The sequence below is a fragment of the Berghia stephanieae genome, chromosome 7 (assembly GCF_034508935.2).
Source record: "Berghia stephanieae isolate SIO BIC M18660-M18661 chromosome 7, UCSD_Bste_1.3, whole genome shotgun sequence".
Classification (NCBI taxonomy): Eukaryota; Metazoa; Mollusca; class Gastropoda; order Nudibranchia; family Aeolidiidae; genus Berghia; species Berghia stephanieae.
The window spans coordinates 23146814-23163774 of NC_088366.1; the positions used below are offsets into that span (position 1 = coordinate 23146814).

General features: G+C 35.4%; 1 protein-coding gene across 24 annotated transcripts in view; it reads right to left on the reverse strand.

The window, feature by feature from the left end:
• LOC144976903 (CCR4-NOT transcription complex subunit 1-like) overlaps positions 1–16961 on the reverse strand; it is a 48939-nt gene that overhangs the window by 22732 nt on the left and 9246 nt on the right. For 12 of the 24 annotated variants that reach the window (XM_078921497.1, XM_078921492.1, XM_078921498.1 and 9 more), the window contains exons 12-31: positions 16680–16812; positions 16114–16224; positions 15148–15267; positions 14462–14584; positions 13872–14026; positions 13392–13545; positions 11205–11490; positions 9928–10089; positions 8681–8868; positions 8160–8284; positions 7790–7900; positions 7020–7098; positions 5896–6186; positions 5262–5402; positions 4540–4719; positions 4077–4193; positions 3463–3573; positions 2426–3022; positions 1943–2083; positions 1279–1437 (exon numbers count right to left, since the gene is read on the reverse strand). In XM_078921497.1, the coding sequence (XP_078777623.1) occupies positions 1279–1437; positions 1943–2083; positions 2426–3022; positions 3463–3573; positions 4077–4193; positions 4540–4719; positions 5262–5402; positions 5896–6186; positions 7020–7098; positions 7790–7900; positions 8160–8284; positions 8681–8868; positions 9928–10089; positions 11205–11490; positions 13392–13545; positions 13872–14026; positions 14462–14584; positions 15148–15267; positions 16114–16224; positions 16680–16812 (3484 nt within the window). Of the gene's footprint in view, positions 1–1278; positions 1438–1942; positions 2084–2425; positions 3023–3462; positions 3574–4076; positions 4194–4539; positions 4720–5261; positions 5403–5895; positions 6187–7019; positions 7099–7789; positions 7901–8159; positions 8285–8680; positions 8869–9927; positions 10090–11204; positions 11701–13391; positions 13546–13871; positions 14027–14461; positions 14585–15147; positions 15268–16113; positions 16225–16679; positions 16813–16961 lie in introns of all 24 variants that reach the window. The other 12 variants (XM_078921499.1, XM_078921495.1, XM_078921486.1 and 9 more) reach the window with 3 other exon arrangements.

The window sequence follows — 16961 nt, forward strand, 5'->3', positions numbered from 1 at the left end:
CTGGACAGACATATTTTACAATAATGAGCGCATGTGTTGATGGGACATTCCATGTTGCTTGTCTATAATTGGTCAACTAGCCTGTGTGTGGTTGTAGGAGATGATCAGAGGTGGGTAGTTTCAAGATTGAGAGTTCAGATATCTTATTCCAACTTGTTCTAAAACAGTGTTTGGATTTGGAATGCCAGAAAAATCTGTGCTCATCTGATCTGCCCAAATTACCAAATATGAATTACAGATGATTCTGAATTTACAATTTCGGATTTAGGAGACATGACTTTATATAAATATATAAATGAAAAGTGCTAGATGAAAAAATTGAATGCAAAGCAAAATAAAACAAAACAAAAGAAAAAAAAAAAAAAGAAAAATGGAGAGGAAAAAAAACAAACACAAAACAAAACAATAACTAACTGCCAATCAACAATTTTTTTTTTTAATCTGTTTACGTTTAGATTTTATTATCATAATATCTGATTTTCAAAGAAAATAATCTTACTCAACTCAAAAAGCAAGAGTTTCATCATTATTTATATAAAATAATCGACGTAAAGTGTATTTTAAAATATGTATTGTTGTTACTCTCATCAAAAAGGTCAGTTTCTGAATAAAATAACGATCTTTATCAACAATTTCCCTCCCAAATTTAGGTTTCAAAACCCAAATTTGTCTTTTAAAGACCTGTCTTAATGATTAATTATGTATAAAAGGCAGATCAGATGACTATACTGGACAATGCAAATTAAATACATAACACACAATGTGACTCAAAAAAAAAAACAAAAAAAAACATAAGGGGAGATTGCGACTAACTAAAAAAAAAAAAACAAAAAAAAAAAAGCCAAGCAAGAAACCAACCCAGCATTACAAAAGGATGAGAGGATGAATAAGGAAATAAATACATCCCTGCTGCTAGAATTAACTCAAAGTTGACAAACTATGTCTACTTATTATAGCTTATTTTGTGTTACATTTTCCACAGAGTCGTTCAATATGACAAGTTTATCTCTTTTTATCAAATCAAGTTTCATAAAAAATGTTTAAATGAATATTAAGAATACATGCCAACTAATTATGAAAACGGTAAGAAGATTTTATTTAGTGACAGGTTATTTATAAGAAAAAATACTGCTTAATATTGAAAATAGAAAACAACTTGAAATTAATTAAAAGAGAAAACAGAAAAAGTAAATCTTTTTCCTCAAATCAATAAGCCATTCATAAGCGAGGTACAAATTGTAATTTTATAAAATCATTAAAAAGAAGTATATGCCTCACCCCTCTTGTTTGCATGACTAAGCCGCCTTGGATGTTCTGCTTGAGTTGTTGTAACATGGGCTCCCTGGAATTGATAAGAGCCAGGCCTGCACAGACATTGCGGCTCATGGCTTGAGATGCATTACGCATACGGATCTCGTCAGAATCAAGAGCAAAGTCCTGAAAAAGAATAAATGTTCCGTTGTGTATTTATCATCATTTAGCAAAGGACAATCTATAGAAGAATTAAACGTATTAATTTGAAAATGACAACAGTCAGAGAGAAAAATAAAAAATAAAATAAAATAGGGTAACCGGAAAATGTTGGTATAAGAAATTTTCAATACACTCATCTAATGTTTAAGAATTTAAAAGAGAAAGAGAAAGAGAGAGGGAGGGGTGTGTGTGTGTGTGAGAGAGAGAGAGAGAGAGAGAAAGAGAGAGAGAGAGAGAGAGAGAGAGAGAGAGAGAGAGAGAGAGAGAGAGAGAGAGAGAGAGAGAGAGACGAGAGAGAGAGAGAGAGAGAGAGAGAGGAGAGAGAGAGAGAGAGAGAGAGAGAAGAGAGAGAGAGAGAGAAGAGAGAGAGAGAAAGAGCGAGAGAGAAAGAGAAAGAGAGAGAGAGAGAGAGAGAGAGAGAGAGAGAGAGAGAGAGAGAGAGAGAGAGAGAGAGAGAGAAATAAATCACCTTTTTGATAATCTGTTCACAAGTGGTGACAGCCACTTTAATGACTCTGTCTGAAATGGGTACAATGAAATCTTGGAGGGTCTGCTCTATGGCACCGACAACAGCATTACGCAGGGTTGCGTTGCTTTGGATGTAGATAATCTGAAAATTATTGAGGAGGGAAAATAACTAGAGATATCTTTTCAAAAGTTGAGGTACATTCAATTGATTAAATTGCTGTCTTCAGAGACTTAGAAAAAAAAAAAATTAATAAATAAAAGAAAGACCTAATTAACCTTTATAAAAAAGTGAGACTTTGAAAACGTTAGTGAATATGCAAACCACTTCAGCCCATAAACTACAAACCATTGTGAGAGGTTGAGATGCTGTAGAAATATCTTCTATAAATTTGCATAATGATTTATTCTTATCTAAATGTGAATAATCAATTCAACACAACTCTACCAAAAAAAAAGTAAGGAAAAAAAAGAAGATAAAAATAACCTGTTCGTTAATGATGATGTTTTGCTGCAGGAAGTTGTTGAGAGAATTGGTGTTGATGTCATGAATTCCAAATCTTGGTTGCACAGGCAATGCAAGAGCTGATGACGTAGAGGAAGGAGCTGACGTGGCAGCCCCTATACCAACGGCAACTGCTGCTGCAGCACCAGTGGCTGTGACAACTGGAGCCAGAACAGGCTGCTTGGTAGAGGATGGTGGAGGTGGCACGGCCATGTTGCCAGCTGTGGGCAGGGGTGGTGGAGGTGGTGGAGGAACCAGATTGTGAGGCATGGGTGGAGGCATGCCTGGAATCTGGGGGATGGGGATGCCAGCCGGTGGATTGGACGGAGCTGTGCTGACAAGTGTCAGGTCCTCCACCATAGGCAACTTGACAGGGGACAGCTGGTGATCCAAAGTGGACATACGGCTTGGGTCACACAGATATTTGGTCGGTTTGAGTTCTCTTTTGATGTCCAACATCAATGTCTTGCAGAGGACTTCTATTTCAAATTTGAGATTGAGTTTCAGGTCATTTTCTTGGTGGAGTTCAGCCAAAACGTTCATGATAGCAAGAGTCCATGGATTTGGTTTACAGAAAATCTGTTGGGGAAAGAAAGAAAAAAAAAAATCCAGATTTTGTGAACATTGATTTTTAACAAATTGTTATGATACATTTTTTAATCAATTGAATCTGATATCATCTACTGTTTCTTTGTAAATATTTTTTTTTCAATAAATAAAAAGGTTTACATAGACCATTATCATTATGTGTATTCTAGTAAGGAGCTATATAAACGAGACATTATTCATTATCTTGGTCCAAATATAAATTCTCTCCAAGACAAACCATATGACAGATTTTATGATATTAATATAGTAATTTGCATTTAGGGTTTTGTAAATATTTCCCTGGAGATCATGAGAATAATTTCAAGCATTTTTGATGGGATAATTTTTTTAAAATAGCCATACATTATTAAGATTGTTTTTCTTATCATAAAACAACATTAGTGCTAATCAATATAAAACTTCATACTTACACTGCTTTTAGCACAGGACTCTAATACTTTGGCTGAGAAGGGAACAACGTACAACAGTTCTTGGTTTCCCTTTTGATAAGCCTCATAAATCAAGGATTTGAGGTTTAAATCCTGAAACACAAGAATATCACTTTTTATATTTTCAGTTTCAATTCTTGTTACATTATTAACAATTTCAGATTTTATTATCTAAAACTAAAATATCTACATCTCTGATATCTATTTAAAGATTTTGACCCTAGGCTATGATAAAAACAATCAACACTCACAACTGTACTCTAACGTAGAAATAGCTTATGCTGATGAAACAAACAAACAAAGAAGCATAGAATTTGATTTTCCCATTTCAAAAAAAAAAAAATTTTCAATTCTTATTTCAAAAAAGCTATTTTAAAAAAACCATGCTGATGACTTTTCAAGGGTAAGATGAGCAGGGCCAAAAATTATTTGAATTGTTAGTAAAAACCCAATTCAAAGTTTTTAAAAAGAACAAGTAATCTTATATACTATCACAAAAATAAACATAAGCCTCATACATTCAAATTAATATACTATTCTTTCTCATCATTCTCCATTTCGAGAGCTATTACCACAAATGTCAATCTGTTACTTACCCTTGTCAGGATGGGCTTGCATTTGGCCAGTGTCAGCATGCCAAGCCAATGACCCAGGTTTTTCAAGAGAGTTCTGTCTGAGAAATTAGCTGCACCTTTATCACTGCGTAGCAATACCTGATGGCAATAAAAGAGCAAAAATTATTAGCAGGCCTTTGAAAATAATAAATGCATGAAGACAATAAAGCATCATTTTGCTTCAGTAATAAGTCATTAAAACTGAAGGGTTAATCAACATTGAAATATTGGATATCTAATCAATTAACCTTGCATATCAGAAACTATTAAGTTGTCACCACTCCAAAATCGTGGAAATAATAGAAAGTTATTTATAATATGCTTATGATTTCATTATCTATTCTAAAATTCTAATCTTTTTTAAAATCCTTTTCTTTTATATTAAAACAAGAAAGGGAGGAGAGGAAAGGGAGAGGGGAAATTTTAAATAAATATATATATTTACCTTGATATTCCGAAAGGTTTCATTGACAACCTTGGTTAAGAGGGCCTCAATACCAAGATTGTCGACAAAGTTGGAGTAGAGTGTGTGGAAATTTGGTTCAATACTAGCACGTTTCATGACCAGATACTGTGAAACCCAGGAGATGTATTCCGTCCCAACTGTATCCTTTAGTTCCTCTGCCTATGTAAACAAAATAAAGCATTCATTGTAGGATATCTCTTTGGAGTCATTGCTATTTAATATCACCCAAGAAAAAAAAAAGTGAACAAGTTAAAAAAAAAAAAAAGGACAAGTAATTCAAGACTAACTTATCCATGTGACTAGTCTGGGACCACATAAAAAGACTTCACCACCAAAAGGAATACAATCAAATGCTTACAAAACATTATGCAATTTTAAAATGATATGTTATAGAGAAAATATTGATATGTATATATTTTTTTTAATATATCATCTGTCACAAAAAGACAAATCCAGCAGTCTTGTTTCTCCCTCAACAATTGACTCAAGGTAGGGCCAAGGCAAAATAATGCAAACTCATTCCACAACGAGTACAAGAAGCCATGTGGAAGGGGAGAATGATGTAAAGAGAGAGAAGAGATGGCAAGAGAGTGGACAGATGATGAACTACCAAGTTTAAGGAAGCCAATGTAATCCCTCCCCACTGCTCAGCAGTGAGCAATACAAGCCTTCAATCACAAAAAAAAGATATCAAGACTTACCTTTTGACCCATGTTTGCCAATGACAGATTGTTAAAGATGAAGAAGACTTTGTCCTGCACAGCTTCTGGGGGGACTAGGACATCGTCATTGCCTTGCCCTGCTAACAGTGTATCAATGTTGGTGGCTGTTGCTATTGATGGCTGAAATGTCATAAAATGTGTTATAAGTAAACAAATCATGAACCACTATCAAATCTCTACAAACAAAAACACACTGTATCTTATGAATGAAACAATTCCAGACAAAGCAGAAAGACAAAATACTACAAAAAAAATCATCCTGCCCCAATAGACAGGCAGACACCACTGCCTACTCCCTGGTTTGTTACATTTTGGGAGAAAACCAGAATCTATATAAAAACAGAATTCATAATTTCTTTGTCTATTTCTCTTAATTTTGTCAATTTAAACTGTTTCAAAACTGATGTAATGCCATTCAATTTGGTGCACATCCATTTCTCGCCAAAAAAAAAAAAAAATAAAATAAAAAATAGAATTCAATAAAATCCTCTAAAAATCTTGTAGAAAAAGTCTAAATTTGTCCAACTTAAACAAACAACTGGACATACTGATTAAACCTGTATAACTGGCAGGTCTAAAAATATATACGTTTTGTAATTTCCGGTCATCTCACCTTGGCAAAAGTGCCGACTCTAGATGGAGCAGGAGGAGCCACGGCAGCAGCAGCACCAGCCCCAGTGGTGGAAGGATTGGAGACGTTTGGCTGTTGCGCTGGCACCACCACTGGCAATGGGGGTGGAGGGGCATTGGCCCCACCACCAGCTTCCAGCATGGGTAATGGTGGTCTCATCTGACCGGGGAACCCACTGACAGGGGTCATGGGACGACCGCTCAGCTCATTCAGCATATTGTGCGGCATCTGGAGGTTAGGTGGTTCCTGAGACCTAGCACCACATTCGACAAACTGGAATAAGAAAATGAAAATTATTCACTGGTTTTGCAACCTTGAAAGAGTGTGGGGTATTTTTTTTTAACCCTGTTTTTAATTGGTTTTTGTTTTTGAGGATTTTACAGCGCTTGCAACATATTGAGGTCATATCAGCGTCAGTAAATAGGAAGACAATGGGATAGTAAAAAGTTCAAGAATAACAAAGCACCCAAGATAAAGTAAGACAAAGGGGAATTGATTCAAATAGGAAACATGTAGATTCCAACAGCACATTATCAGTGCACTAAGTTTGAGATTACCTAAAAGTCTCATTCAGACCAAGCACAGGTCCCCACTAAGAGGAACACACTCAAATGTTTTACAAATCATATATAATATAAAGAAAACATAATAAAGTAAATAACAGAGAGATGATTTTCAAGGGAAAAAATATCATTTCCCAAAATCAACTATACATTTAACTGTTTCCCTCCCAGCCAGGGTATCCGACCAGAGGCAGGACAAAACCAAGTACTCAAGACAAAGAAAGCAAGTGGGAAAACAGATACAGGGGGATAGAAGACACAATATGTACCTCCCTGCCCACTATGGGAGGTCAAGAACCCCACCCAGTAACCCTGTTTTTAAAATTTACTTCTTGGAATGAAAAAAAAAAATATTAATGCCGATATTTCACAATTTTTTATCATGTAGCTCTGCTGTGAAAGATAAGAATAGAACTGTCAATTTTGACCAAAATAAGAAGAAGAAATAGAGGGAGAGGAAAAAGAATAGAAAGAAAATGAATTGAAGAGGCAGCAGGAGGAAGAGAAGAAATTTTTTTAAAAATCAAAGTAAAGTGATCTAACCTCCATAAGATGCGGGGGCATTTGCATGAAGTGGGGGATCTGTGCAAGATGTTGACAATACTGGGGGTATTCTTTAAGCCTGAAAGAAAAATAATGTCACCACCATCATCATGATTATCACTTCTACTATTATTTTTTTTTATTATCACTATCACCATCATCAACATTTAATTTGTTATCAACCCAAGATACAAGCACATTTATGAGTTGTCTCATATCATAATGCCTTTTAAAAAAGAAGGGGCATGGTTATTTTTGGAACATATAAAATAAATATATACGATTCCCCCTTTCACCCCCAATTAAGGAGGAGGGGTATCTGTCTTTAGGGTATATTTCAAGGGAAGACTGAAATATCAGATATTGTGCAGGCCCGTACGTTTCTGCTCAGAACACACAGTGCTGCTGATAGGACTCAGACCCAGCACATTCAGGGTATGATGTGAAGACCATTCTGCTATGCCATGCTCCCCCCCACCCCCCTCCCCCACACACATACACATATTATTTATGAGTACAATAAAACTTTGGACAACTCAGGGCTTTTAAATAGAGAAAAAAAAAATACTTTCACACCTATAAATGGAAATCCAGGGAGAGAAAAAAAAATGAATTTGGTCATATATGTAAATTGATTGCAATTGTTTGTTGTTTTCATTTATTTTTGAGAATGTAGAATATCAACTATTTTTAGAAAAGATGACTAACTAAGTCGATACAGGTAAATAAAATGAGAGAATGTCGTGACCATTGAAAAGAAATAAACTCACTTGGTTTTGAATCTCTCCAGGGAGGCCACTCCAAATAGATACATGTTAGTGTTTGGCTGTTTACGAAGAGCCTCCAGAATGTAACGCAGTGCTATGCCCAAAGTCCAATATCTGAAAGAAAAATTAGTCCACACAAAAATTCATGGGTTTGTTTGTGGGTTTGCAAAATGTACAAAACGATCTTAAAATCAAAAACAGTTACCGAATATTTCCCATTATAAACTTTTATCTTTGAGTTGATAAATAAAACTAATTGCAGAAACGGCTGTCAGATCATTGATTTCCATATATGGACAGAATTGATAATTTCTTACCATACTTTGATTCTAAAAAAAAAATTGTTTTTAAACTGAAGCGAAATAAAACTCACGTGACAATATTCTGTTCAATTATCCCACCAAACAATTGAGCTGTGATCTGAAGCTCTCTCTCTGGGTATTGTGGGAAAAATCTGTATTCCTCAAACAGGTTTCGTAACATGCAAGCAAAAACATCCTATGGGAGAGAACAAACAAAAATATGGACCGCATGAGAATATGCCACAAGCAAAAAATAAATAGTAATTTTCTTGGGGGAGGGGGAATCCAAATTTTAAGAAACAAATCTGTATCATCCAAAGTGCATTATTTCAATCCTTATTTCTGTGAAATATTATTTTTAAACGTGTTTAAATTAATGAGGCATTGTTAATTTGATTACCATTCCTGAGTAATATGACCAATCTAAAATTTTAATTTAAAAATTCAAATAACAAGGAAAACATCTGATTTTGCCCTAAAGTACCTGCCCCCAAAATCTGTATTTACTGTGGTTAAGTTCTCAGATCACTTCACTAGCAATCCCTGGCCAATGCCAACAGCAACACCGATTACAAAAAGTCTATCTATTTACCCTGTTATTTTTATCATTGGAATCCTTGAAAGATTTGAGCATGGCCAACACTTCATCAATACTCATGGTGGGGTTGGGGGGCTGATTGTAGATCTGCTGGAAGTACGAGTTGGCACGATCCTCCACATCTTTGGTGAAAGTCTGGGACATTTCCGGGAAGATGTTGGACATGTCGCTTGCTGGGTTGCCTGCAGGGTGGAATATAAATTTTTTTTGCAAATTTGAACATCTTTTCTCTTTTCTCAGTTTAAAAAGTAATTAAATCACATCAAATCTTTTTAAATTACAATTAAACATATAAACAATAATAATAATAATAATAATAATAATAATAATAATATAATAATATAATAATAATAATAATAATAATAATAATAATAATAATATAATAATAATAATTAATAATAATATTAATAATAATAATAATAATATATAATAATAATAATAATAATAATAATAATAATAATAATAATAATAATAATAATAATAATAATAATAATAATAATAATAAAGTATTACGCCTTTGCTTCTTTTGATGCCTATATACTCTCAGAGTCTCGCATCAAACATAAAACTGGGAGTGAGTGGGTAAAAGAAGTAAAGCAAGAAGTAAAGCAAGAAGTAAAGAGCTCTTTATAACCCAAGTAGTTTGATAAGAGTATAAAGAGGAAAGTAATGAAAAAGCACACATAATATTGTATTTTGAAGGGCAAGAGATAAGAATGTTATACACCGCACCCCACACCACCAGTGGTATCATTGAAACCTTGCTCTTTTTTTGTGTCACCGGTTGAGAGTAAATTGGTTTTAAAAAATGCTACAATGTGAGACACAATATATAAGCCCATATTAGCTTTTTGTCTTAGTCTGAGACATAAAAATTGAGTATTAAGTTATCATGAAATAAAATTTATGAAAGATGTTTTTGAAGGGCAAGAGATAAGAATGTTATACACCGCACCCCACACCACCAGTGGTATCATTGAAACCTTGCTCTTTTTTGTGTCACCGGTTGAGAGTAAATTGGTTTTAAAAAATGCTACAATGTGAGACACAATATATAAGCCCATATTAGCTTTTTGTCTTAGTCTGAGACATAAAAATTGAGTATTAAGTTATCATGAAATAAAATTTATGAAAGATGTTTTCTTCATAAATGTACCAACTCAATCACAATATTTGATATGGGTAAATAGGCTACTCTATAGACAACAGAAAATGGATTATCCTTAGTCAACTGAACTGACCAGAGCTCCTGTTGCCCAGCCTTTCAGGGTTGATGGGCATCATGGGTTTGGAGACAGCTGGCTGTACTGCATTGGAGGCTGGTGGCAATGGTGGTACTGGGTTACCAGGCCTGGGTCCAGACATGATGGGTTGAGGGGTTGGAGCTTGCATGCCTAAGCCTGCTGTGTAAAATAGGTTGAATGAATGAATTATTCTTAACCCACCTTAAATGACAATACCTAAAATGGAACAGGAGTTGAGGAAGCTGACCACTGAAAACGATGGTCAATACATTAAAGGCAAATTGTGTATTCAAGATCATTGTCACTAAACGTTTTGTTTTTTTCTTTCTTTTTATATTTAGAATTGTACAAAAATAGCACTTGAATTTGATTGCTTAACACTTCAGCTTAGCCCTTCATCTCATGTGTGGAAAGTTTGTGACCTTTTAACCAACAAAGAAAGCTAGAAAGTCACTACTCCTCCTCCCCCAACCCTGTGTGTGTAATCTAACACACACACACAAGGCAGCAATAGAGAATTGACTTTTATTGCTTTTTATTCCACCCTTCGTAATTGACTGTCTGATGCTAGGTGACTGAAGTTCTGTCAGGATTGGAGGTTTCACAATGATGGTCAGCAATATCATTCATATTTTTAAATTGTAAAAACTCCAACCCATTCAACTTTTAGAAATGTGTTTTTGTATCACAACTTATATTTTAAAATACCAAGAAGATCAATTTTTGTGTCAACTGATGCCTGAATTGTTCCATTATTCTGGTGACAGACATTCTTTACTTTACATATTACAGTCAATGACACTGACCATTGCCATATTGAATTCTGGCAGATTACAACACAAGGTCAGTCTGGTTAAGAATTGATCAGTGTCAAAGATGTTGAGAATTTCAGGAACATTACATAAATAGTTAATTTTGTTGATGAATGAGCAGTATGGAATCCCACCCTTCTGAAAAGTCAAGCGTTTTTGGACATGGTAAGTCACAGAATGAGTGACAATGATCGCCCTGGCTTTGTATTCTTGATTAAAGCACTTTACATAAATCAATACACAGATATGAGTACCCGGTTATAAGAAATGAAATATATTGTGAGAGTTTTAGTATATAACATTGGGCTTAAGACTGACATTTAGTATTTGACTAAAGAAGGCTTACTGGAGGAATAAGTGAAAGAATATGAAACCCATAAGACCATAGTTAAATTTAGGAAATGCACTATTCAAATAATGCAAATTTGGATCTTTTTTTAATTTTACTCTTTGAGTTCTTACTTGGCATTTGATTGGGCATCATGGGATTGAAACCCATAGCACCAGGCTGCTGCTGTTGCTGCTGCGGCATCTGTGGTTGTTGCTGTTGCTGGGGTAATGGTTGCTGTTGCTGTTGGGGAGGTGGTGGAGGCGGCGGGTTAGCCATTGTAGGGAATGTCTTGGAAGGAGAGCCCGGTGGCCCTGGTGGAGCCAGACTGAGGTTAGCCATTGCCTGGGGAAGTCCTTGTCCTGGTGGGCCGACAGCCCCTGGCTGGTTCATCATGTTTGGCATAGCTCCGGGGTCCATCTGATATACGGGTTGGTTTGAGGATGGGAATAGAGGTTGTGTTTGGAGATGAGGTGGTGGGAGTGACAGGGATAAATGTTGGGGTGGTTGTTGCAATGAAGGGAGAGGTTGTTGTTGTATTGGCAGTTGATGGTGGTGTGGTTCGTATAGAGGTTGGCGGAAGTGTTGTAAGGGAGCGGGTGTGTTTTGTGGGAGGGGAGATGCAAAACGCTTTGATTAAAACAAGAGATAGTCAAGTTCTATCTAATACACTTAAGAATGATAAGCAACATGTAATTTGACACAAACTAACACAAAAGTATCTATGTAACATTTTCAGCTTCATTCTCAGCACGTTTTGATTACTTGTTTAGTTTGTGTTTTTGGGTTTGTTTTTTTTTTCTCATTAAGAATAAATATTGATACGACTTTCAAAAGCTAAAATGAAATATAATGTAGACATAATTTAGATTATCCACACAGTAAAACTAAATTTGTGTCAAAAATCATGCCAGCTCATCTCATTGTTGTATTAAATACATTAAATTACATTTTATGTTGTTTTATTTGTTTTACAACACTTGCAATGGGATAGTAGAAAAAGTTATAGATTTAAAATTGAAAGTCATGTCATATGAGAAAAAGTAAAGACTGGTTCAAATAGGGAACAGGTATAAATTCCAAGAGCACACTATCAGTGTACTTGGTTTGAGATCACTTAGTCTCATCCAGACATTAGCACAGGATCCCTCTAAGAGGAACACACTCAAATGTTTACAAAATATATCCAAAATAGAAGAGATAACCAGCAATGCATAAGAGAGAGACGATACTTCAAGGGAAAAAATATCAAAGCTATAACTAGACATTTTACCCCCCCCCCCCCCATTTTACCATCTGCCTTATCTTTTTACCTTTTTTTTTCATACAACACTTAAATGGAGCACTCCCCCCCCCCCCCCCCCCCCCCAGGAAATTTCAAGAAAAATGTCTATTTTATAGAGAAATGTGATTCAAAAGCTACTTTATCAAATAAACGTAATTTTGAGGGTACATCAGGCTAGCAGTGGGTATGAGGACTTCTACCTCCTCCAATAGCTCTTGACTACTAGACTTATAAATGCATCATTCCTCAGCCCTAAACCTTCTCCGAGTTCACCATGATTGAAAACTGAACAAATTTGTTCTGATTTTCCATTCATATGAACGCGAGAGAGTTAACTGCATCCAAATTCGAGCTGATGCCAATTTTATTTTTTTTTTTTTGCTCATTTCAGTAATCTTGTAAAATTTCTCATTACCATAGGTCTCAACTCAATTTTTTTTTTAAAAGGAGGAACTTTACTTGCAGCGCCGACGGAACAGTTGTTATAAAAAATTTCACCCAAAAGCTTCAACAAATGGAAGCCCTATATGTTCACATTGTTTACATAAAGTTTGAAGTGAAAATGTAAAATAAAAAGACACCAAATGATTACAAAACACTAGAAGTTGAGAACGGAGGATAAGGGGTAGTAGGGGAGGGGTTGGGGGGGGAGAAGGGGAGTTACTAGGAGGCACTCCCTCCAGCAACTCTCTTGGCTGGTGGAAACTGCTCCACACAAGTTGCCCTCTTATCTAGGCCTTGTCCTACGGGCAGAGGTGAGCGGAGGAAACGGCGATAGCAGAGAAAACAGGGATCGCTGATTTAAGGCAGAAAGTGGAAAATTGAGATCTATGATTACTGTGAACTTTGGGTAAAATGTCATTTATCAAAATAAAAACAAATACATACTGTTCTCCTTACCCAAAAAAATTTTTCTTTATATAAAAAACACCATTTTACTCTAAAATAATTTTTAAAATATCATTGAAGCAATGTCACTCAACTGGCTTATTACAACGATAAAACTTGAAGAAGAAAAAAAAATGTGATAACATACATTGTTTACCATGTTCTGTGGAGGGAAAGGCCCTTGTTTAGGACCGCCCACACCAGGCATGGCACCTGGAGGTTGAGGACGCGACTTGTTGAGAATCACATTGGCATTACCACACATGCTGGTGATTGCTTCTGCCAGTTCTGGATTCAGATGCCTGTTCAAGATGAAAAGTGATCATAAGAAATAAAAATGATTACAAAATAAACAGACAACGAAAAAAATCTTATCTCATATAGATTTAGACTGGTCAGCACAATAAAAATAAAATCTTTATTATCCATTTCAATGCATTGTTGTGAAAATTCTATATCTGTTCGTGTAAGATTACAAGCCATTTTTAAAATATGCCTTAGATTAAAAATAGAAAAGGAAATGAAACAAACTATTCATGAATCAAATTCCCCCTGAATAACAAAGGTTGGAAAATGTAATTCATTGTAATGAATAAATAAGAATAAAACATATGATTGACCAACTCACACTGCCCAAATCTTCAAACAGTTGAGCATCGTGGCAACAATATCTGGGGGCAACTGCTGACTGCGAGTCTGTGGAGGCTCTTCTTTCATTGGGATTCCCAGCAGTTGAGGGCATCGTCTCTTCAGGAATGTTACACAGGCTTGGATAAATGGCTCCTATATCAGGAGTGACAGAAATAAAGAAATAAACCAATGTGTGGATCATTGCCAAGATGAAGCAATAGCTTACAAAGCTACAAAGTGCAAGGATGGTTAAGAAATGTGGTAGCTTAGTTTATTTATAGAACTAAATCTTATTTGGATGTGAAATATTAAGATCATATCAGTACTAAAAAAGGAATTCATTCTTTGATTGGTCAATAAATTTGATTTTCATAGCTGTGACGTACCACTGGTTGACAACATGCATCTTAGTTGTGTGAGGACCAATTATTACTGTTATTAGGAAGATTAGGATGTCGATATAGTCAAGCTTTGGCATTTGCTTCGTTAACTAACCAAATATGGGAGAGAAAAAACAAGTATGGCTTTGATATATACAATGTCATAATATGAGCAATGTCTGGGCTGCACTATCTGTCCATATAATACCTTGTGTTCTTGGATCTTATCTGTCAACCATTTTTCAAGCTTCAAGTATTCTCTTCTTGATGCGAGACAGGCCAAATCAATGACGAAGGCATAAGGCGTGGCATTCAATAACATAGACAAGGCCTGAAAAGACACACGTTGACATACAAATATATAATATGACAATGGATGATGGGACACAAATTGCATAAGACAGTGCACTTCAACTAAGGAGATTGGGTTCCAGTGCTTAAATTGTTTTAAATGAAAAAACGTAACTCTATAAATATTAATAACTAGAGGTGCCTAAATGAGTCAATAAATATTTCATTGTCTAAGTTACAAATTTGATCTGAAAAAAAATACAAGTGCTAGACATATATTTCCAGGACACAATTCCATTGAAAAATCGAGGATACTAATCCACATATAAAATGAAAAATGCATGACTTTGTTAACAGTCTTAGCTGTAAATAAAAGTGGGGGACAAAGTGCATGAATTCTGTTCGTAGAAAGCATATCTTTTACTCTGATTTGATCAACAGCATAAAATTTGTGTTGTTTTTAGTATGTTCATCAAATCAATCAGAAGCAATAAATATGCTTTCTACAAAAGACTTCATGTACTTTTTTTCCACTTTTCATCTGAACATTTCTGGATCTCAGTCTAGTGGTTCATAGTGGGGAAATGTGTTAATGGTGCTTACCTTGAGATCTTGAGCAACATCCAGAATGCGAGACAGTCGGACTTGGTCATGAGGCTCTCCACGCATGTACCATTCTGCCATTGAGTGCATAATCAAAGTGCGAATATTGCTGGCGTGACCCTGAATAAAATTAGAGAATAAAAAAAAGAATATACATATGAAAGCACAAAAAATAATTATGTCAGAAAAGTTTCAACCCTTCATCTTAAGTCAACAATAAAAAATAAAACTGCAATTTAAAAGTTTGGAAAGACAATGGAAGCAAAGCAGTCCTTCAGAGCCATAAGACCCTTGGAGCAGGAGTATATCCCAGTTTCTGCAGTCTTAAATAAACAATAACAAGTGCTCGCTACCCTTTGGATTGGCCACTTGTCAATTGCAAAGTACTTTTCACCAAATCTTACAGACCCAGCAATCCAATCCGGGCTGGGACGGACAGTGGAGCCGTTTAACAGAAAAAAAAACAAAACAAACAAAAACAACTTGGACTGCTCAGGACTGACACCTGTACCTTTGCTTGTGAGGCAAATGCTCTATAAACTGAGCTTTTGTAACCTGCATAACATTTTACCTATTTTGAATAAACAAAACAATTACGTAACTTCAATGGTGCAGGAAAGAAAGAGAAAGGGATAAGAATGGCAAAAACAGATTATTAAACAAAACCAATTCAAAATTAAAAGTGAAAAAAATGTACTTGTGGAAATTTTTCATCTATTGACAATAAAACAAAGCAATCAATAAACACTTACGAAGTTAATTTTTTTAAAAAATAATATATATAAATAACAGCAACCAAACATTAAAGGTAAAGAAATATGCATACATGAACTTTTCAGTGAGAAAATCAAAAAAACCCTACCAATACTTATACATATAATTTTGATTTAAATTTCACCAAGAGTCAGCTAAATAATATGAACTTTAATCTAGGAGAACAAAAAAAAAGGGAGAGAGGAAACCCACCTGGTGATGCCAAGCATAATGCAGAATGACAGCTGCATTGCTGTGCTGATTGAGGAAGATGGGCATTAGGTTTGAAATGAGTTCTTGCTTTAGAGAGTTCCAGACAGGTTGCTGTTGAGAGAGGAAGAGAATGAAATCATTTAAAACATAGAGCAATAACCCCCCACCCAAAGGTCTTCTCCTATTTCTTCAACAGATCTGGATCAAAATGGTCCACGTGTCAAAATATATATTACATTTTTGCTGTAAAGCTCCAAACAGCAGGAAATCCCCTATTCTATCATAATGAAATCATTAGAGACAAAAATAAGCCATCCTGAAATAGCCCTCATTCATGCCGTAAGCATGACAATTATGCCAAAGAGCTGCCCGGTCTGGAACCGAGACTGAGTGTCAGTAAATGAGACAGGCCTCTTATATATATCAACACATTGCTTATATCGACATTTTACTGTGGTCCCGGCGATGTCGATAAATCCGTTCTCGACTGTATTTTACTAACTTTTAGAGGTAATTAACAGATCAGCAAAGATGACATCGTATTCAACAAAGAGAAAATCACTCACAGAGACTTGTAGCAAAGCAAGGACCAAGATATCAGGGCATTTGTTCATTGGAGCCTTGAACAGTTCTAAAGCCTGTTGATAGTGACCAGCATCTGAAAGACGGAGCAGCGTTTCCACCAGACTCAAAGATTTCCTGGAATTAAAAAAAGAAACATTACATTGTGAAAAATAATAACAGGCTGGTGTTAATAGGGTTTTTTTTTATTGTTATAACAAAACTCAATTTCGCAATGTCCAAGACATGTCCACATGTCCAAAAATTGCCATTTTCCTTACAGATGA